This window comes from Pogona vitticeps, chromosome 2 (genome assembly GCF_051106095.1).
Source record: "Pogona vitticeps strain Pit_001003342236 chromosome 2, PviZW2.1, whole genome shotgun sequence".
In the NCBI taxonomy this organism is placed as follows: domain Eukaryota; kingdom Metazoa; phylum Chordata; class Lepidosauria; order Squamata; family Agamidae; genus Pogona; species Pogona vitticeps.
The window spans coordinates 29,218,494-29,240,518 of NC_135784.1; the positions used below are offsets into that span (position 1 = coordinate 29,218,494).

General features: G+C 43.1%; 2 protein-coding genes and 1 long non-coding RNA gene across 3 annotated transcripts in view; 2 read left to right on the forward strand and 1 right to left on the reverse strand.

Moving 5' to 3' along the window:
* The window catches only part of LOC110090172 (uncharacterized), a 51,706-nt gene extending 44,340 nt beyond the window's left edge, over positions 1-7,366 (reverse strand). The window contains exon 1 of the mRNA XM_078388691.1: positions 4,579-7,366. The gene's annotated coding sequence lies outside the window, so the exon portion shown is untranslated. The remainder of the gene's footprint in view (positions 1-4,578) is intronic.
* The window catches only part of LOC144587579 (uncharacterized), a 127,030-nt gene that overhangs the window by 29,438 nt on the left and 75,567 nt on the right, over positions 1-22,025 (forward strand). The gene's annotated exons all lie outside the window — the stretch shown is intronic.
* On the forward strand, positions 7,413-21,347 carry LOC110090168 (zinc finger protein RFP). The gene is made up of 7 exons (XM_072989109.2): positions 7,413-7,966; positions 8,491-8,586; positions 10,944-11,240; positions 12,035-12,057; positions 15,080-15,192; positions 17,158-17,217; positions 19,312-21,347. The coding sequence occupies exons 1-7, from the start codon at positions 7,493-7,495 to the stop codon at positions 19,914-19,916; spliced, it is 1,668 nt and encodes a 555-aa protein (XP_072845210.2). The 5' UTR covers positions 7,413-7,492; the 3' UTR covers positions 19,917-21,347.

A 22,025-nucleotide genomic window follows, 5' to 3' on the forward strand; every position in this document is an offset into this window, starting at 1 on the left:
CTGCCGAGAAGGCCCTTTGTCTACAAGCCATCCCTCTTACCTCTCTGAGGCATGGCTCTTTCAAAAGGGCCCCCTGGCTAGATCTTAACTGCCGGGTAGGCTCATATGGAAGGAGGCGGTCCTTCAAGTATCCAGGGCCCAAGCCGTTTAGGGCTTTATATGTCAAAACAAGCACTTTGAATTGGGCTCGGGCAGCAACTGGTAACCAATGTAAATTGAACAGAATCGGCTTGATGTGATCTCTAGCGGCCCCACCACTCACCAGCAGCGCAGCTCGATTCTGGACCAGTTGCAGTCGCCGGACCGTCTTCAAAGGCAGCCCCACGTAGAGCGCATTGCAATAATCTATACGAGATGTTACCAGTGCATGTGTAACTGTCATGAGACTCCGCTCGTCCAGGTAGGGCCGCAGCTGGTATAATTTCCGCAGCTGAAGGAAGGCGCCTCTGGCCACCGAGTCCACCTGGGCTTCCAAAGTTAGACTGGGGTCCAGAAGCAACCCCAGGCTGCGGACCCTGTCCCTTAGGGGGAGTGTAACCCCATTCAGGGCAGGGAAATGGCCCTCCAACCTGTCCGGCGAAGCACCCACTAACAGCACTTCCGTCTTGTCTGGATTGAGTTTCAGTTTATTAACCCTCATCCAGTCCATTATCAGGTCCAGACACGAGTTCAGCACAGAAACCGCCTCACCTGGATTGGTGGAAAACGAGAGGTAGAGCTGAGTATCGTCAGCATATTGCTGACTCCTCAGCCCAAACCTCCTGATGACCTCTCCCAGCGGTTTCATGTAGATGTTAAACAGCATGGGGGACAGTATCGAGCCCTGAGGAACCCCATGACATAAATGCCATGGGGCAAAGCAACTGTCCCCCAGCACCACCCTCTGGACACAGTCAGGTAGGAAGGAGCGGAACCACCGTAAAACAGTGCCCCCAACTCCTAACCCAGCCAGCCTATCCAGAAGGACACCATGGTCGATGGTGTCGAAAGCCGCTGAGAGGTCCAGGAGTATCAACAGGGTCAGGAGTATCAACAGGGTCACACTCCCCCTGTCTCTCTCCTGGCAAAGGTCATCGTACAGGGCGACCAAGGCAGTCTCTGTACCAAAACCCGGCCTGAAACCTGATTGAAATGGATCCAGAAAATCCGTTTCATCCAGCAGCGCCTGGAGTTGCCCGCCCACAACCCGCTCCAACACCTTGCCCAAATAAGGGAGGTTCGCCTCTGGTCGGTAGTTAACCACCAGCCTTGGGTCCAGGTTAGGCTTTTTAAGGAGTGGTCGAATTACCGCCTCTTTCAAATTTTTGAAATTGTCAGGGCAATGTTGTTAAAGAGAAACTGAAGAATCATTTTTCACCTCAGCCCTCTGAAGTAGCTTGCCGACATGTATTTTATAAAAAGGGACCAAGCACAAGGAAAGTCAATCACAGGATTTGTAACAGCTTTACGACAAGCAGCCATGCACTGTAAATTTACAGATTTAGAAACAGCTTTGAGGGATCGGCTGGTGTGTGGACTGAAGGATGAGAAACTGCAGCGGTGTTTGTTTGCTAAGAAGGAATTGACCTTTAACAGAGCCCTGGAGGAGGCGATGGCAGCGGAGGCAGCAGACCTGTTGACCTGTGAGGTCAGCATGACATGGTGTTTACACCTGCCAGGGAAAGCTGAACCAGTCCTTCAGGGGAGTGTGGAAGATAATTCTGGAGAGGAAGAAGAGGTACATCAGACAAAGAGAGAGAAAGTGAAAAAGAACAAACTGCCTTGTGGGATTTGGTGTACCAGCTGTGGAGGGCAGCAGGAGAGGAGGTCCTCCCGTTTTCATGATGTGAAGTGCAGGGCTTGTGGCAGGATGGGTCGATGGGTCATATTATTTATTTATTTATTTATTTATTTATTTATTTATTTATTTATTTATTTATTTATTTATTTATTTATTGCATTGCATTGCATTGCATTGCATTGCATTGCATTGCATTGCATTGCATTGCATTGCATTTATATGCCGCCTATCTAGACATAGTCATACTGCCCGCATTTGTTGGTCTATTTTAAGGTCTCCCTGTCACAGCATAAAACATGAAAGGACACCAAGTAAAACACACATGCGCATTTATACAACACTCACCCAATGAACCACCCCACTCCCACTAATTACCTGCTGCTGGCTGACAATCCAAACAGCACAGCAACAACGGCTCAATCTGCTACACTCCCTACATTAACAGTTGTGTTCAGTATAGATGATCACATGAAGACCCTGAACTGTTTGGGTGCCAGTAGAAACCCATCTCCAACAACACGAGAGGCGACTCTACACATGGACATCACCAGATGGGCAATACCGAAATCAGATTGATTATGTTCTCTGCAGCCAAAGATGGAGAATACAGTCAGCAAAAACAAAACCTGGAGCTGATTGTGGCTCTTATTGGCAGCTTCTTATAGCAAAACTCAAGCTTAAACTGAAGAAAGTAGGAAAAACCACTGGACTAGTCAGGTATAATCTAAATAGCAGAGAAGAGAAGGGAAACAAAATGCAAAGGAGATAGGGAAAGTTACAGAAAATGGAATGCAGACTTCCAAAGAATAGCAAGGAGAGACGAGAGAGCCTTCTTAAATGAACAGTGCAAAGAAATAGAGGAAAGGAATAGAAAAGGAAAAACCAGAGATCTGTCCAAGAAAATTGGAGATATTAAAGGAACCTTTTGTGCAAAGATGGACATGATAAAGGACAAAAATGGTAGGGACCTAACAGAAGCAGAAGACATCAATAAAAGGTGACAAAAATACACAGAGGAATTATATCCAGAAAGATTTGGATGTCCCGGACAACCCAGATACAGTAGTGTGGTTGCTGACCTTGAGCCGGACATCCTGGAGAGTGAAGTCAAGTGGGCCTTAGAAAGCCTGGCTAACAAGGCCAGTGGAGGTGATGGCATTCCAGTTGAACTATTTGATGCCATCTGACTGGGAATTCCAGGTTCTCCTTGTCTTTTTAATTTTTTGTCCCTGCAGCAGTGACCTAGCACTACACTTGGCAGTTTATTAAAAAGAATAAATACAGTAGTTTGGAACCACTAGAGAGAAAGATTGTATGGGTGGGTGTTCTACTGTCCTCATACATCATGCCCCAGCTTAGTATATCATCATAACACCAACCAGAGTCACACAATGTTTGAATAATAAAACAAACAACCACACAGGGGGAAAGTCTGAATTGTTCTGGCTTTTGAAAAGCAAAAGTACTCAGCAACAGTGTGGGGGGAATTCTAAATTGGAAGGGGAAAAGGGCTCAGCCACGAGCATGGTGGTTCAACTGCTGTTCTGCAGCCAAACTCTGCTCACAACTCAGAGGTTCAGTCGGGCTCACGGTTCATTCGGCCCTCCATTCTTCCAAGGTCAGTAAAACGAGTACCCAGATCGCTGGAGATGGTGGTGGAGGGGTGGGAGAGTAATGTGTGTCACGACCAGTTTCCTGTGAAGGAGAACTTGATTGGTCGGACAGAGAGTACAGTAATTGGAAGTCTGAGCACCCCTATACAGATGGGTTGAGCACTGATGACCTCAGCCAGGGTATACAACTAAAAATCTCTAAAAGCTTCCTTAGGGTAGGCAAAAGGCATAAAGCCCCCCTTCTTTCTTCCTTGACTCCCTACATCTTCCCCAGTCCTTTCCCTGCACAGAGCAGCAGGCAAAAGGACCTAGAAAAATCTTTGATGGAAAAAGATAGAACAAAAGAATGGAACTCTGCACATAGTAAAAGTTCCTTTTTCAATCTTCTTGGTAACGCCTTTCTCCTTCGTCTCTCACACTGTCATCCAATCACGGCATAAGGTTATAGAAGCAATTCCCTCCTTTTCTTCTCATGAGAAACAGGTGTTGTTTTTCTCGGTCCACTGTCCTCTCCGCCACAACAAGTGTCTGGTCTTATCTTGTATTGGCTTGTCCTGGCCTAAAGGAAAAACATTCCCACAGCCCTCTGGAAATACACTCTCCACATACAGAATCATTCATACACAGAACCAATAGGGAATCCATTTTGCATTGTTCACAACTACTGTACATATCCCATCTTCAGTGGCCCAGAAGCCACTGGCAATGGTGCGGCTAAAAAATATTGTAAATAAATAAAATAAATAAATTTAAACCACATAATCTGATCCATGACAATGTGTAGCCTACACTATTAACTTGTAAGCCATCCCGAAAGTGCTTTAAGTGCTATGGGGCCGTATATAAGCAGCACACTTTGCTTTTTGTGTTGTGTGATCATTGAAGTGCTGGATAGCTCAGTGGTTTAGGCATCAGGCCCTGGAGCCAGAGTTTGGAAGTTAATTTCCCCAGTGTGCCTCCTTGACAGGGACTGGACACAATGGTCTGCAGTTCAAAGATTTATTTAATTTATTTAATTTTATTTATTTAATTTTATTTAATTTACTTATATCCCACCCATCTAGACCTAAGTCTACTCTGGGCAGCTAACAAGTTCATAAAACAGTAACAGTATAATATAACAACAACATAATATGATTCAATATGGCAAAAATGAATTAAATAATGACAGGAGGGAAAGCCTACCTGAAGAGCAGCGAGGGAACCAGACAAATTTCTGGAGGTAGACTGTTCCAGAGACGAGGAGGGGCCACTGCCGAGAAGGCCCGGTTTCTTGTTCTTTCTCTCTGAGCCTCCCTCGGCATTAGGCCCCTCAGCCGCCCCTCCTGGCTAGAGAGAGTGATACGGGTAGATCTAGGTGGGAGAAAACGTTCCTCCAGATATTAAGGTCCTAAACCATTTAGGGCTTTATATGTAATCGTTAATACTTTGAAATCAATGCGGAATCGAACGGGGAGCCAATGCAGGGCAGCCATGTTGATATTTTCTCACCCTGGTGAGAAGTCTGGCCGCCACGTTCTGCACCATATGAAATTTCCATATCAATCTCAAAGGTAATCCCACGTAGAGTGCATTACAGTAGTCTAATCTCGAGACTACAACTTCATGGACCAGAGTGGTGAGTGCCCCACCATGAAGATAGGGACGCAGCTGGGCAATCCTCCAAAGATGGAAGTAGGCGGTGTGGTCCACTGACGCTACCTGGGTTTCCATGGATCCAGATGGACCCCTAAGCCGCGAAAATTGAACTAATTGTTATTAGGTTAACAGCAGCTAGATTGATATTTGCAAAAAATTGGAAAATAATAATCAATTGATATTATAAGAATGGTATGAGATGTGGAATCTAGTTATTAATGATAAATTAATATATAAATTTATATTCCCGATGGTGGTGGGCTCCTCTGCATATCTGAGTTGATTCTATTTGTCACTTATGTTTTGTTACATAATATATAACAAATATATTTTATAAAATAAATAATTCCTATCCCTGGTGTTGCATGACTGTGATTGAGAGTGTACATGTCCATGATAGCGTATAACCAGCAATAACTCCTCAATTTTGCAGCCCACAACATATTTATTAAAACATTTTAATTAAAACTAATTACTTTTCCAATTTTTTACAAGCTGAACATTGACTTTGCTACACCAGTCAGGAGAAAGAATACTAATCTCAACCTTAAACATCATGTACTGTATTTTGAATGTCTTTTACATATACTATCAGTTTCATTCCTTTGCTGTTGCTAGCCAGGAAGTTAACTCATTAGGATAGAAGCATGACGTTCCCCAATCTGTACTCTCTCCCTTTGAGGCCTGAATATGCTAAAATGACCATATAAGAGAAGTGTCTAATTATACACAGCCTTATTGGAAAAATTACTTCTTGGACTAAACTTTCCAGAATTTTGAGGGATTCTGTAATAACAGGAGGGGAAAAAAGAACAATAAAAAAACAGCACCTTAGCCATCTTTATGTACAGTATTTATGCATATATGTAGTTTCCTCTTCAGTACGAAAGACATCAGGAACTCAGACTATGCAACATAATGTACCGTACTAAAGCCCTAAGCAGTTTTCTCCAAATTTCCATTGCATTTATAATTTTTTCCCGCCAGGAACCATATTCTACAAGGTTCCAAGTTGCTCTGCCTATGAACACAATCCCTTCATTACTCTTGCCGGTAACAGAAATGCAAATGGCAAAAGTCAAAAAGGGGAGTTACAAAAGGAGCAGCTAAGTATCTTGCGGTCTAAAAAAGTGTTAACTATTCATCTGCAGTTTTAAAAACAATACTTTGCAATATTTGCCTGTGCAAAGCGCAGGAAAAGTGTGCAAGTATTTGTAAGCGCAGTGGCAGTCTCAGAATCCTTACCTGAGCACACTTCACCTCTTGTAAAAGAATCACATCTGCACTTCTTAAAGAATAAGAAAGCTTAGAAACACACTTGGGACAGGAAGGGTGATGAGTGCTTGGTCCAGCTAATTAAGTTGGAGGCCTTGGGGAACCATGTGGCTGCTGCCCCTTTCATCTCTAGAGAACAAAAGAACATCTCCTCCTTGGAAGGGCAAGAGAAAGGTGTGAAAGACGAAGGAAGTAGTATCAATAGCCCTAAATGGCAGCAAATTAAGGTTGAAGGAAGGTCAACACAGGTCACAGGAGGAAAAGGGGCGTCTAGGAAACTCTGGAAAGCCCTCTGTGCTTCTCCATGCAAACACGGAGTTGCATCCTTTGACTCCCAACATGGTTGAGGGGATGTGGCCCAGAGTCACCCAGAGGGACTCATGGACTTGAGCTTTGGATCTCCCAGTTCCTAGTCCAACACTCAAACCATGACACCACACTCCCTTGCCTGCCAAACTCCAAAATCTGACACCATTTCTGGGATTTATTTCTGGGAACGGTAGTTTACCCCAAAAGTAACCTTTTCAAGCTCTGAGGCAAACCCCCATATATGTCAGTTGTGTCGATTTCTTTCTACTCTAATTAGTATTGCTGTATCACACAAAACTACACCAAACTAAACCACAAAAACCAGAGGGGGGGGGGAATCCCAGGCCACTGTGGCCCCTTGTTTACTTAAAACATTTATATGTTGTCTTTTTTTTGTATAAAGCAGCCTAGAGTGGTCGTTCGATTAGATAGGCGGGGTACAAATAAAATAAAATAAAATAATAAATAAACAAACAAATAAAGGATCCAAGGTGGCTTTCAAAAGAAGTAAAATCAGATACGATATAGTAGTTGGTCCTTAAGGTGCCACGACGTTTTTGCCTCGGGTGTTTTGTTTGTTTTATCTGATCAACCTTGCAGGGGCTCACACGCCTTTGAAAACGACAGCATGGACAAATCCTGTCGTCCTTAATTAGAAGCAGAAACTCCTCGGCTAAATAATGACCGAGGATGCTGAATAGGCCTGCGATAAAAGTGTGTGCGATTGGCCACCAGAGGGGAGGAAGATCGCGAAAGTTCACACCTCCTCCCTCCCTCCCTGCCACCCGGGCTATTCTTTATTATAACACAGGCACCGACGCACCATTTCCTTTCCTCTTGCATCGCCGGGCTTCCCCTGGGGTGAGAGGCAGAAGCGATGGCGGCAGCGCCCAGCGACCCCATCCAGGCCCTCCTGAAGGAGCTGACTTGCACCGTGTGCCTGGAGGGGTTTCGGGACCCCGTCATGATCATAGGGTGCGGGCATAACTTCTGCCGGCCCTGCATCATCCAGTACTGGGGGGGCTCCTTCCGAAACGTCGTCTGCCCGCAATGCCGGACGACTTTCTCCAAAGCCAAGCTGAAGCCCAACCGGCAGCTGAGCAACGTGGTCGAGTTGACCCGGGACCTCAGCCTGCAAACTCCTAGGGACCCCCCTGCCTCCCCTTCTTCTTCTTCCTCCTCCTCCTCCTCCTCCTCCTCGTTGTCGGAGGACCTCTGCCCTTTGCATCAGAAGCCCCTGAAGCTTTTCTGCGAGAAGGACGGCATCCCACTTTGCCTGTCCTGCCATGGGGCAGAAGACCATCGGGACCACAAGGTCCTCCCCATAGAAGAGGCCGTCCAGGAGCAGAAGGTGAGCAATGGAGCTGCTCTGAACTTTGCAATGGGGTGTGTGTGTGACCTGATCCAGGAAAGGGGGTGCCTTCTCTACCCTTATTTTTTCAGAGCAAGAGGGCACCCCTCATGGGGGGGTGTTATGGCTTGCCAGGGGCTCCTCGTGGTGGTGTGGGGTATGGGCACCCCCAAATGCCTTTAGGGATAGCCTCCTGCCCAGTCAGGTACTGCCTGTTTTTCAGCCCCTCTGCCGACTCTCCTGTCCAGGGGGGAGAAAGACAGACCCTTGGCTCTTTTTCCCGAGACCCATGGCTCTTGTGTTAGAGCTCTGTGCCCCACACTGTCAGTCTTATTTTCCTAAATTACCGGGGTGTCATCAGGCACTGTCCCTCAGTCTTCCCGTTACTTTATAATCAGTCATAATTATATGCGGTCAAGTCAGTTCTGACTTACAGTATCTACCGGCCTTAAGGGGGAACTTGTCTGAAAAGTTGGACCAAACTAAAATCGTATTTTCTCTCATTTTCTCCCTCATTTTTAAAGCGTCTGATCCAGAGCCGCTTAGAGAGCTTGAAGAAACAAAAAGATCTCTGCCAGAGGTCCAAGGAACTTGCTAAAAAGAGGATGCAGTTAATGCAAGTAGGTGTGCCTTTAACATCTAACACATATGTGTGAGAATTTAGGCACAAGACCTTGCAAGCAATGCAGTTTTGAGATGATGATGATGATGATGGCCTTCTGTAGTGAGGGGATTTCTGTGAGTCCCTCTTTTGATCCTTCAGGTGCCTTGTTGTTTTCTCCATACTGTATGTTGGGTGTTCCTGTACATTTTCTAGCTAGGCCCTGAATTAAGATGGACGCCAGTCTGGGCCCTTTTTGTTGTTGCTTTCGGCCACACTGCCATCCATTTTAAACCTTGCCCTCCTCTTCTTGGTCTGGAAGCTGCAACATCAAGACCAGTTGGGGGGGCCGCTGAGAGCCTAGTATTAGCGGATACCTGTCAGGGGTTCAGGGTGAAGATGATGGGTTATGTGTATTGTGCACAGAAGACTTGTTCAGGGAATGGGAGGCTGTGTGCAGGCCTGGCAACCCTCTCCCAAGTTCTCAAAGAGAGAGAGATTTCCTCATGCTGCCAACCTGTTCCTTTACCTCAGAGGAGGGGAACCTTTGTCCCTTGGGCCTAAACCAGCTCATGGAAGGCCCCATTGAGTTTCCAAAGAGTCCAGAAAATGCTCTTCTCTGAAGCCAAGGCCCCTGGGGATTTTACTGCTGGATCCGTCCAGATCGGAAGAGAGGGGAGCATGGAAAAAACCATGTATCTATACTTCTTTTTGTATTATACGATCTGCATCTAAAGTTATATGAATTAGAACTGCTTTTTTCTTATATTGATCCCCCATTTATGTGAGTAAGGAATGGGGGAGAGAGAGAAGGTGAAACTGAAACAGATGAACCGTCTCATGGAATTTATTTATTTCTTTATTTATTTTATTTATATCCCGCCTATCTGGTCGGTTAAGACCACTCTAGGCGGCTAATGCAAAGAGAGACATACTAGCAATGCGGATTGAAAATAATTGACCTGCCATTGCTGTTTATGAGTTGCTGACTAGTATGCCCTATGTAGAAAAAATATATACTGTATAGACATAATTGGATGATGTGGGGAAGCCAGCATTACAGGGGTGAATCATTCCCTCAAGTCTACAAAAATACTGAAATGAGTTGGATGGGAGAAGGAATGCTTCTTCTAGTTAGCTGTCTTAACCTGGGGGGGGTGGGAATTTGGCCTTGAAGTAATGAGGAGTATTGTGAGAAGGGAGGTCTGCTTGAGTTCACATGGTATGCTAATTGGCTTGTAAGTATAGAACTAGATAGGTAGTGTTCTTGCTTTCTGTGGGTTGGATTTTTATCTGCTGAAGTCTCTGAATGCTTTGCATTTTGCCTTCATCATGGAACAGCTTCACCTTATCATTACTTTAGAATCTTTGAGCTTACTTTTAAATTTGTATGCTCTTTTGAAACGTCTTCAGTAAATCTAATAACATTTTACAGCGGGGGCTTTCACTCAGGTAGCCTAAGGGGTTGATGGTACTAAGGACATGGCCATGCACTCAAAGCTGTTTTGAGTACTTCGTGGGTGTTTGGCATTTTCTACCTTGCAAGGTTGGTTTGCAGTCAGGAGCAGCCACCTGAGAGTTTTGTTCTCCCTGGAGCACCGAAGGAGCAAGTGGCTCAAAGGGTGTTGGGAGAAAGGGGCTCACGGGGCATAGTCCCAATCCCTAGAACCCCACCTGGCAAGCACACACACCAGGTTAAGCAAGGTAGTATTGCTGAGTGGTCAGTGGGTCCTTTCTGTGGTGATCTGCCATCCTACACAGGGTATAAATACGCCTGCTTTTAGCCTTTGTTGGAATTTACTGACCAGGAGTGGTGATTTTTCTCTCTGCTGGTGATTTTTTTTTTCCTGGCAGATCTTTGTCTGTAGTTTAACGAAGGTGCTTGTCTGATTCCCTCTAACCAGGCTGTAGGAATCTGTGCTCTTGTGACGTCAAGTTATGGCCACTGATGTATTCTGGCCTGTTTGAGTATGGGATGGCGGGGCCCAGTCCAGCACCTTGAGTATGGATATCCCAAGTTTACATCAGATATCACTTACTTTCAAATGAAGTAGCTCAGTGACAAAAGGGTTTATCTAACTTTTTCTGGCAACCTTATGGTGTTTGTCTTCATTCTTGAAATTTGCAAAGGATCACAGATTATTTTATTAAAAGGCAGGTAAAAATACACAGATTGACTTTTTTTTTTAAAGCTTGGGACTTTCTGATACATGGAGTAACTGGGTTGTGTTTTTTACATATATGTTTTGAAAATACAAGCCCTGCTCATGAATTCAGAATTGATTGTATCTGCGTCTGCGTTTGGTCATCTTCATCAGCAGAGAACAGGGAGTAATTATGGGACAAGCTTCATTTGTTTTTGTTTCTGACTTTCAGAATGTGGAGAAACAGGCCGTGGTTGCTGAAATTGAGCAGTTCTGCCAGTTTTTGAAAAATCAGGTTGAGTTCCTTCTACCCCATCTGGAGGTGCTGCTAACTAACATCTCAAAGAAGGAGAAGGAAATCAGTGGTAAACTTACTGGGGAAATAAAGCAGCTCAATGACTTTATCTGTGATATAGAGAAGACCTGTGAGAAACCAGGGGTGAAACTGCTGAAGGAAGTCACCCGGCTCAATGGCCTACTGAGTAAAGGGGAGATTTTGTGTTCCAACATGAAGATCGAAGACTGTCAGGTGAGACTAATGGTACAGACACCTTTGTTCTCAGCACAGGGAAAGAAAGAGTTCTTGTCCTACTTGCTGTGTGAAATCCTGTTTTAGAGATCATCATTCAACACAGAATCAAGCTCTACATTACAGCATCTACACAGCTAATAATAGGGTTTTTTTAAAAGCCAATTTCAGGCATGGGAGATCCAATCAAGCTTTAGATGCTGGTGTTGCTAATGGGGTTTATCCCTTCCACCTGCTGTGGTGAGCATCTCAGGATACCTGTTACTTGCATAAAGAATTTTCAGTTGTCATGAATGGGTCCTTCCCTTCTCGTGCAGCTGACAGTCGTGTGGATCCTAATCTGCATTTGGATCTCAGCAGAAGAATTCAAGCCCCCTGTACCCGTCTCCTAGGATCTCATTCTGGATCAGACATTTTATGTGATTTATATTTACAAGCACACGATGGGGTGTGCAAGAGGCTGTGATTGCTGTTTACATTGAAAACTGTGTTGACATAAACATATTCTTTTTCAATCATAAAGTAAATATTTTTTCCAGAAAAGGTTACAGGTAGAAGACAATGACGTCCAGATATCAGTATAATTTGATGAGTGAATTAAAGTTACTGCCTCATAAGACTCATTGGGAAAATTAATAAGGGGTTGTAAGGTTGCTTCCACACAATATATTATACAATAACACTGTGCTCTTTATGGAATTTGATCGGTGTCTAGAAGTCAATGTGTTCCGTTTGGAATTTTCTAAATGTTCCCGGAGACTAACTACTCTTCTGTTTTTTTTTTTCTTCCCTAGGAATATGAAACTACCTACAGCTAGTACGTATCTCCTTAGTAAAACTCATTGTTTGAAGCTGATCCTTGAGAATTCCTTGACATTGGAGCTAATTCCTGCCTCCTTGATTTCAAATCTCCTGCTGTTACAACCCTGTATTTCTCCCTACTACTGTGAGAGTGAGAAATGTAGTGTTGCTTTTAAAGGTGCAATTCTTTGTGTAAGATTCTACTGTGTTTACATTTGCACTCCAGTGGCACCATTTCATTTGTACCAGAATAACAGTAGTGCAGGAATAACACAAGTTTTTAATGTGGAGTACAATATTTTTAATGTTGTATACTCCTCCCATGATCATAGTTAACATCAGCCACCCTACTAATTATGATCTGTATCCTATTGCTGGTCCCAACTAAAGTAGGCCCATTGACTCATACTGTGCATAAATGTTGATTTATCATTCAGCAATGGATTTGGAAGGTCTGGTCTCTAGTTGAAGCTAGCAATAGGATACTGGCCAGGTTATCATAAATCTAGCAAATCCTTTGCAGAAATTTATGACAAGTTAACTTCCAACACTTAGAGAGGATGAAGTTTTCCTGCAGCCTTAGACAGAGATTCCTTGGGCTACATCCAGCACTTCATTGCAACTAGAGCTGACCCACTGAATGAACATTTGATTCAGTGGGTTTACTCTAGTCCGGATTATTTAAGGCTACGTCAGATTAAACCACATTTAAACAAAGGTAACTCTTAAATAGTGGGTTCATGACTCCAAGTTGTAAACCAGCATGCCTTTATTCGGCACTTTTTAGAACCAAGATAAGGCGGAAGACGCCAAACGCACGTGCGCCTTTATACAACGCTCACTCAAGGAACCTCCCTACTCCAACTAATGACCTGCAGCTGGCTGACAATCCAACCAGCACAGGCAACAACTGCTCCTGCTTGTACACTCCCTACATAACAGTAACCATTTAAATTTATAAAAGATAGTGGATTATATATTCGTTCACATTTGCTTAATGCAAAAATATAACATTTCCAAGAAGAATTATATTTTACTAAATAAAAACAACGAAATATATTAGTAAACAATATTCAGTAGGTAAGAAACATTAAAACAATATCCCTCGGTCACTATTTTAAGTTCCAGTGATTCAAAACTTAACAGTAGGCAAGCAAAATTAGACAGAAGAAAGAAAAGTCTTTTTTTTCCTTCGGTGTATTTCCAATGTTCCTCTCAAATCAAAGGTTATGCTACCTAGCATTTTCTCCTTCTTGGAATGTAGATTCACATTTGTCTTTATTGTTCAAGTTTCTCAGGCACCAGTTAACAAAAAAAGAGGATACTGGTCTTTCCCTCTTCCAGCTGTCTGCTATTTCTTAAGAGATAAAAGCAGAAGAAAATGACATTGGGCGAAATAGGGACATTAGTTTATCACAGGGTAACCTCTGCTTCAGTGAATGCAATAATCAAACACATGAAATAAATTTAATGTGGTACATAACAAGTACTGCATCCCATCATAAATTGTCATGAGAACATGATTAATCCCCCTGATAAATTACTTTGTCTGAAGAAGGAACCACTGTGCTTACTTATCGTATATTATTTTGTCTTCAATTGGAAGCATTTTTTTCTTCCATTGCCCTCTGTGAGAGCTTGAACCCAGGTCCTCCCTGGGCTTGGTACACAGGTGGAAAACAAGCAGTTTCCAGCTTTGTTTTTGTTAAATATTTTTAACAGTTGTGAAGTACAATTTTATGATGCTTTGCCTGAGGAGGGGCACTCCTGGAGCCCCTATGCCCTTCCAATTTTATTTTATTTTTAAAAAAATGTAATTTGGCCTCTAGAGCAGCAGTCCCCAACCTTTTTCTGTCCGCAGACAGCTTGGGAAGGCGGGTCGACCCCCACACTTGTGCACATACGCGAACGGCGGTGCGGCGCTTGTGCAGGCAGTGTGCACTTGTGCACATGTGCAAACGGTGGCATGGCGCTTGTGCAGGTGGCGTGTGCTCATGTGTATGCGCAAATGGCAGCGCTGCCGCTTGCACATGTGCAGGAGCATGCACCCACACAAGTGCTGCACCGCCATATGCGCTCAAGCGTGCGCACAGGTGCAAACAGCTTTTGTGGGGGTGAGTGCGTGCAGGAGGGTGGGGCGGGAGGTCTGTCCTCGCAGCCCAGTCTAGCTCAGGCTGGGGACAGGCACTGGGCCGCAGACTGGGCATTGACAACTTCTGCTCTAGAGGGAAAAAGGGGATTTTTCTGTTTATTTTTTTACTTTGACCAGTGGTTCCCAGTGCTTTTCGACTGGTGTCCCCCCTTTTATAGTTAAGTAACCTGTGATCCCCACCACCACACTTGCGTAAAAAGGTATCTTTAATGGGGTAAAATCATCTGTTCTCCTCCCCATGCCCAGCCTGTTTTTCATACATACACATACACACTGACTTTAATATCCCACTCTGAAATGTCAAGGAAGAAATTATGAAGCTTATGTATGTTTATACATAATGTGTCAATCACAATGGACAAACAGTTTATTCTTGGGTTATTTTTACAAAGATGTCCCTGACTGGTTTTGAAAACTCCTCCTTTGTGTTTGTCCTGTTCATCACCAAGGCTAATTAAGTGTTTTGACACTTTTTGAAAGGGACGTGGTGGCGCTGCGGATTAAAACGCAGAAGCCTCTGTGCTGCAAGGTCAGAAGACCAGCAGTCCTAAGATCGAATCCAAGCGATGGAGTGAGCTCCCGTCGCTTGTCCCAAGTCCTGCCAACCTAGCAGTTCAAAAGCATGTAAAAATGCAGGTAGACAAATAGGTACTACCATGGTGGGAAGGTCGCGGCATTCCATGTCTAGTCGTGCTGGCCACGTGACCACGGAAACTGTCTTCGGACAAAACGCTCGCTCTGTGGCTTGGAAACAGAGATAAGCACTGCGCCCTAGAGTCGGAGACGACTGGACTAAATGTCAAGGGCAACCTTTATCTCAACTAAGTGTTTATATTACATAATGTCTCTGTATTTTCTCAAATAACTTGTCATTCTTTCTCCCCAGCTTCTATTGCACGGATCGATATTTGGAAAATAGTCTTGGTGATCTGGAAAACAAATTTGACCAATTTGTTTCTGCCAATGAAAGCATAATGGAAATGCTGCCGAGATTCAGAGGTAACAGGAGAAGGAGTTGGAAGACAGGCAGTCGAGTTTCATTCCCAGAGTGAGGCGGGAACAATACCCATCCGCGTCAATCACACCATTATGCTTTAGGGTTCCCTTGGGTATGGTGTCCTCTGGGGGACCATCCCGTACTCACAATTTTCACCATTTATTTGTCCCTTTCCTTAGAGCCCAATACATATCTCTGCTCAAAGAGAAAAGGGAATGCCAGTAGAGATTGTTCTTCTTTCTTGTGTCTGCCACCCTTGGCTTGCCCAAAGAAGACAAGTCAAGCAGACATAACAGCAAGGAGAGAGAAAGGCAAAGCTAGATTATTATATTCCAGCAAGTCGCATTTATGGTGACCTCAAAAAGTCCTGTCATTAACAAGCTCATGTCTTGTAAACTGAAGACTTTAGTGATTTAGTCCATCTCATTTCAGGTCTTGTTTTCCTACAGCCTTCTATTTTTCCTAGTATTATTGTCTTTTCCAGTGAAACTTGTCTTCTGATTATATGTCGAAAGTAGGATAGCCTCAGTCTAGTAGGGTTTTTTGCGTTGATTTTTTTGCTCCTAGCGAGATCTCTAGTGTGATCTGCTCTACAACACACTTATGCCTTTTCTTGTCGTCAATGGTATCCATAAAGCTCTACACCAGCACCACATTTGAAAAGAATCTTTTTTGCCCCCCTGTCCAGCCTTCACTCCCATGCATTATTAGGAACACCGTAGTGTGAATGATCTTGGTCTTGGTCTCCAGCAACACATCCTTACACTTAAGAATCATGTCTAGGTCCTTCCTATTATGGAAATATCCATATAGAGTAAAATAACTCTCACAAATCCTGAGGTGAATGCAAAAAAAAAAGCTTTATTGCACAGCTATAGCAGTGGGAAGACTGTCCAGGCAGCACATGGACCACCTGGGACTTCAAGTAATTCAAATAGCAACATAACCTTATACAGTATACCCTGAAAGTCCTGACTGTCCTACCAGCCAATTAGCCAATAGGCGCACAGTCTACCTTAGCCATGCCCCACTGTCCCACCCCAATTACCTACCCCTCTTCCTCTTTTCTAATGTTTTATCTCATGCAGTTATGATTAATAGTACTGTACAGATCATATAGCAACAATCAGCAACTTTATTTTAGGCTGTATGTTTCAGAAGCGTGTCGGGTCAACATGACCTGGAAACCCCCTTCCCTCTTTCCTGTTTTGCACAGTTGACTGTGATTGCAGCCCTTTTGCTCAACAGATGTTTTACTTCCTATAGGCCTTGTGGTTATTGCGACCAGCATTTTCGTTAGTGCCAGCGTAATTCTAAAATATCTTAAGCAACAGCAGAAGCGTTTCAAGCTTAGTGGAACATGCCCATAAGTTGCCTTCATCCTCCATAACATTCCTATTTGCCCTTCCAAGTCTCAGTCTTGTTCTGAACTCTAAGGGGAGTTGAGGGAGTGGAATGGGGATCTGGGGTCAGATCTGGTGCCCTGGAACCACTTACTCAAGGCTACACAGCCTAGCTCTTCTCCCCAGGACGCACAATGAGGAAACAGACTGCTAGCTCCACAGCCAGATATCTCACTGACTCACCTATCCAGTCAGCCCATCTCCTATAAAGTTCTATACGTTACTGTGATGACATTGCATCCCCACCGCTGCTTTATCTACATGTTACCAGGGAGACAGAATTTCTTTTCTCTCAGGAAAATAATGCCACATTCATGTGTTTTATTTATTTATTTATTTATTTAATTTATTTATTGAGTTTATATGCTGCCCACTCTACCCAGAGGTGTTTTCTTGCATGCCCACAGAATTACAGCAGATGCCTTGCTCTGTGTTACTAACTTACCCTTAATAATAAGCATATTTTAAGGATAGTGTGGGAGGAAAATCTTTGGATATTCAGAACCCACAGTATAAATACTAAATAGTATTATTGTCTCCTCTCTCACCCCGCCCCATCTTTAGCTGAGATGACAAGTGTCCTCGAAGATATAAAGGATGAAGCTCTGAGACCCCATGAAAAAGGTATTTTCGGAGGGGGCGGGGCCTAAGAGACAGGTTGTGGTTTGAAAGATGCATAAATAGGATCCCTGGGGTGGGGGATCGAGAGAGAAATTAGAAGGGAGGCGGCTGTCTCAGGGCTATGGGAAATTGTTGTCTCTCTTTTATCCCTGCTTCCCACACTTGATATGTCCACTGCAAAATCTTACATTAAATTAATTAATTTGCATGCTACCTCTCCATAGGGGACCCAAGGCAGCTCACAGCAGTTAAAATAATAGTTAAAGTGCCATTAGACACTATATTAAAAAAACCAGAACAACTAGATTCAGAAAAGGTCCCAGCATGTCTCTTGGACCTACGTAAAGGTAAAGGTAAAGGTGCCCCTTGACATTTAGTCCAGTTATGTCCAACTCTAGGGCGCAGTGCTCATCCCTGTTTCCAAGCCAGCGTTTGTCCGTAGACAATTTCCGTGGTCACGTGGCCAGTGCAACTAGACACGGAACACTGTTACCTTCCCACGAGGTGGTACCTATTTATCTACTTGCATTTGCATGCTTTCAAACTGCTCTGGTCTTCTGACCTTGCGGCACAGAGGCTTCTGCGGTTTAACCCACAGCGCCACCACGACCCCTCTTGGACCTACTCAATACCTACTCTGAAAGGGATGGTCCTATATTCTTTGTAGATTACAAAGAATGTATGTCAGTGTAAATTATGTTTGAGGTATAGAAAAATGAATTATAAATTTCTTCTGTATCTGCCAGAATTATATAGGAGTTCAAAAATACTGGAGACAATCCTTGAATATTTCTCGAGACTATGGCTGAAATCCATTTGTGAAGCTTATAGTGGGCAATGATGATCACAGCAGCAGCAGCAAATCTCTGCTGATTAAAACCTTTCTTTAGCAGTTTCAGGGTGCATGTGACTTTGTCATATCATGTATGAGTGCATCTTGGAACCACCTTTAATCAGAGGTAGTTTGCCTTTAATCAGCAGCACTGGTGCGCAGGCAGAGCTCTACAACAGGATTTCAGTCTATGTGTAGTGATTTAAATAGAAATGAATATTCTGCTTTTCTAGGGCCTGCACCTCATTCATTGTGTCCCACTGTAACTGAAAAACCACAACAAAATGAAATATGGTACATTCAGTTTAAAAACTTCCAATAAAAATGCACAAGTTTATTGATATGAGTTAGCTTTCTCGCCATCTTTAATTTCATCAAATTATCAGAAATCTCATATTTCAACTGGACCGATATGAACAACAGAATTCTGTGTTGTTCAGCTAGCATCTTTCTAAATAAAATCTGGACAGAAGAATGGCTATTTGATTCACGAAGATGCAGAAAGTAAATTACAAATTTCTCTCTGCACCCATCTAATATGTTATTGCCCCTCAGCAAAAAAGTTAATTTAGAACATATTGCAAGGGAAAGAAATCCTTCCCCCTATAAAATGTAGCTCTGTAGAACACCCAGCATCCCAGACCATTGATGATGAACTAGGATGATGGGAGTTGGAGTCCAAAAACATCTGGAAGGACAGAAATCCTGTCATCCTTGAATTGGATTAAACCAGTAGAAAATGTGTGTCAGCTCGGTTTTGCTTCTTACAGATTTTTGTCTCCCTTATATTGATTTCATAAATTTATATATCACTCCATTAGTGCAAAGCACTATTCTGGGTGGTTAGCAGATGATAAAATCAAACAGACATAATAAGAACTTAATAAAGATCATAACATTAAGAACAAATCACATTAGCTGGCACCACAGAGCCACAATGGAATGAATGTTGCCCATAATAGGGCAAGCAGAGCACAGGGTAAATGAAGAAATTGAGACAAGGTTCCTATCCAAGGCCTTTGTAAAGAACCTCATCCTAAGCATCATTTGAAAATAGGCAGGGAGGGAGCCAGTTCCATGGTAAGGACCAACTTCTAGTGGATGTTTTCCTGGCCTCCAACATGGCAACCCAGAGAAGCATGGCCTGAAAGGATCTGATCCCTTGATTTTCTTTGCAGCTGCCCATGTAGTCTAGGTAGGGCCTGTAAATGACAATGTCACTTTTGAGCAGGGCAGTGTTATGATTTAAAACTTCTCTCTTGCAGTGTGTCTGATCCTGGATTGTCACACGGCTAACAAGTTTCTGGTCCTTTCGGACGATGAGAAAAGTGCCACGTTCACTGTGGGCACGAAGAGGAAGGTGCCTTCACATCCAAAGAGATTTGATAAAGTGCCCTGCGTATTAGGGGCAGAGGGATTCACTAGGGGGAGATTGTACTGGGATGTTGATGTAGAAAAAGGAAAAACATGGGCAGTTGGAATTGCGAGGGAATCTGTGTGCAGAAAGAGACGGGTGAACTTTGATCCTGAAAATGGAATCTGGGCAGTAGGCTTAGATGAACAATATGTGGCATACACTGGTTCTGAATCTACTCCCTTGAGCCTGTCCAAACCCCTCAAGACAATTAGGGTAAATCTGGATTATATAGCAGGGGAGGTGTCATTTTCCAATGCTGATGGCGACACCTTAATCTTTACCTTTCCCCCTGCCAAATTCAGTGGAGAAGAAATATATCCTTGGTTTTGGGTCTTTGATGGATGCCTTCGTCTGTGTTGGTCAGAAGAAGAAAATTATCCAGACATGGACTATTTTGTGTCCACTGGCATTATTAAACCTTGGGAAGTTCATGAGTACATTGGACAATTTTGAGTCTATGACAAAGATTAGAAATGTTAAGATCAAAAGCCTTGTTTGTTCCAGTAAACAGCAAAGATTTAAAAAAATCTAATTTTTTTAATATTACCATTTTTAAGAGTTATGTTAATCAGCTTAGTACAGTACTTCACATTCTACTAGTGCTTTAGTTCAGTCAGTTTAGTAGTTCATATTGTTTAGCACTCGTGCTTACAATGTTAGGACCAAGCTAATACCACATACCAGCTTCTGATGGCTGTATGCGGGACTGTTGTCCTCTTTACAAAATGAATCAGGGAATGCAGATGGACCAGACCTCAGTGGGGGCGGATTTTTAAAACGTTTCCTCCACCACCACTCTACAGTTTTCTGTTGGGAAAATTCACCACCCGCATTTCTTTTTAATTTTGGGAGATGAATATGGGTGTGTCCAAGGAGAAAACGCAGCCTCCGTGCTTGGCTATTTACAATGAAAAGGCCATCAGCCAGACTAAAAAGCTCCTTTTTCCATCGTAGATGTCATTTCCCCCATTAGCAATGTGGTAAACTGCCTATCATAGCATGGCCTTAAGCCTCATTGAGGCCTGTGTACCTGGACTCTGGTGCCAGCAGCCCAAGAAGTGGTAGTCTTATTTTCCGCCTCTGCCCTCGTCACCTCCCAACATATTACTGCATCAGCATCTTCTGTCCATCATCTCTAATTCATTGTCTTCTACATTCACTGTTCTTGACCACAACCTCGCTCTAGTTTCTCTCTCACACACTCTTTATCTTCCCCTGTAGTGTGTGTGCTCATGTAATACAGTGAGTAGAAGGCAGCATTGCCACCTGAGAGATGAAATCAGGAGCTAGAACTTGAACTATCTGGTTAAAAAACATATATATTCTCAATCCTTTCCCTTCTTCCTCCATGAATAATTGTCCCATTTTGCTCAATCGAGCCAGCCCCGTGTTAAGAGAACAAGTGAATATTTGTGAACTTTTCAGAAAATTAGCTACAATGCATTAAATCTAAAGCATTCCTTTTTATAGGGCATTTAACAAAAGGCAGGTACCAGAATGAGAGAGCCTGAGATAATATGCCTAAGAGAAAAAAAATGAAATAGTGGAAGAAGATAAAAAGAAGAGGTTTTCACATGACTCACCTAATCTGCTGTTTTGGCCAGAGTATTAACTTTAAAAAAATGTGCATAACCCAATCTCTTTCCCTCTTATCTTCTGCCTGCAAAAACCAAATCTATATAAAGGGCTAACTGTGACTAATTTTGCATTTTCTATCTTTTATCTGATACTTTGAATGTGTTCTATTTTGCATTATTCATTTAATCATTCTATTGCATTCTGTCTGAAATTCATTGATTTTCCTCTAATTTCTTTTACATTGTGCCATCCTTTTCTGGAGCATAATCCCTGTTGTTACTTGAATAAATGTTTAAGCTAATTCTACCTGTGGATAGCCTTGGGTCATTTCGGGTTATGCCTTCTCACTTGCTGAGGCAAATGTTGCACCTCATTCTGAAGCACCAGTCAAGAATCAGTGGAGAAAGCATTCTGGAAATGGGGCACCATCAGAGAGCAAACCTAGTTCCTGCAAAGAAATGGAAAGAAGGGCCTTCTGTAAAGACTTTTAAATCATCAACATGGTGGTACAGAGAGAATGAGATATTCTCTCTCTGATAGGCTTTTGCACAACTCTGGTTCATCCACCTGCTGCAATAAGAATATGACCTTTAAATGTTTTTGTGGCCTAAGAATAGTGTGAACTGGAACAGGAAACAAAAGATGACTTCCTACTTTGTTGTGGGTTTTTGATTTCCTTGAAGAGCCATATAAACCTAGGTAAATGTAACTGTTGGTCCCAACTAGAGAAAATGACAGAGAGAAAATGAACTGAAATAATAGGAGCTTTCCAAAGTTAACATTTGGGTAAGGTCCACTGATTCAATGATTCTATTTCAGCTGGATTAAGGTCGTAATATTCAAGTTATGCTGCCCAGGTTAGGGAAGCCTGAGAAATACTGACCCCATCTATCAAAGCCTTTGTACATATTACCGTGTTTTCCCCAAAATAAGACAGGAACTTATATTAATTTTTGCTCCAAAAATGCATAAGGGCTTATTTTC

Coding starts and splice junctions, on each gene's coding strand:
- LOC110090168 (XM_072989109.2), top strand. CDS start 7,493: ATGGCGGCAGCGCCCAGCGACCCCATCCAGGCCCTCCTGAAGGAGCTG. Junction 11,241..12,034: donor TGAAGATCGAAGACTGTCAG/GTGAGACTAATG, acceptor TTTCTTCCCTAG/GAATATGAAACTACCTACAG. Junction 17,218..19,311: donor TCTGAGACCCCATGAAAAAG/GTATTTTCGGAG, acceptor TCTCTCTTGCAG/TGTGTCTGATCCTGGATTGT.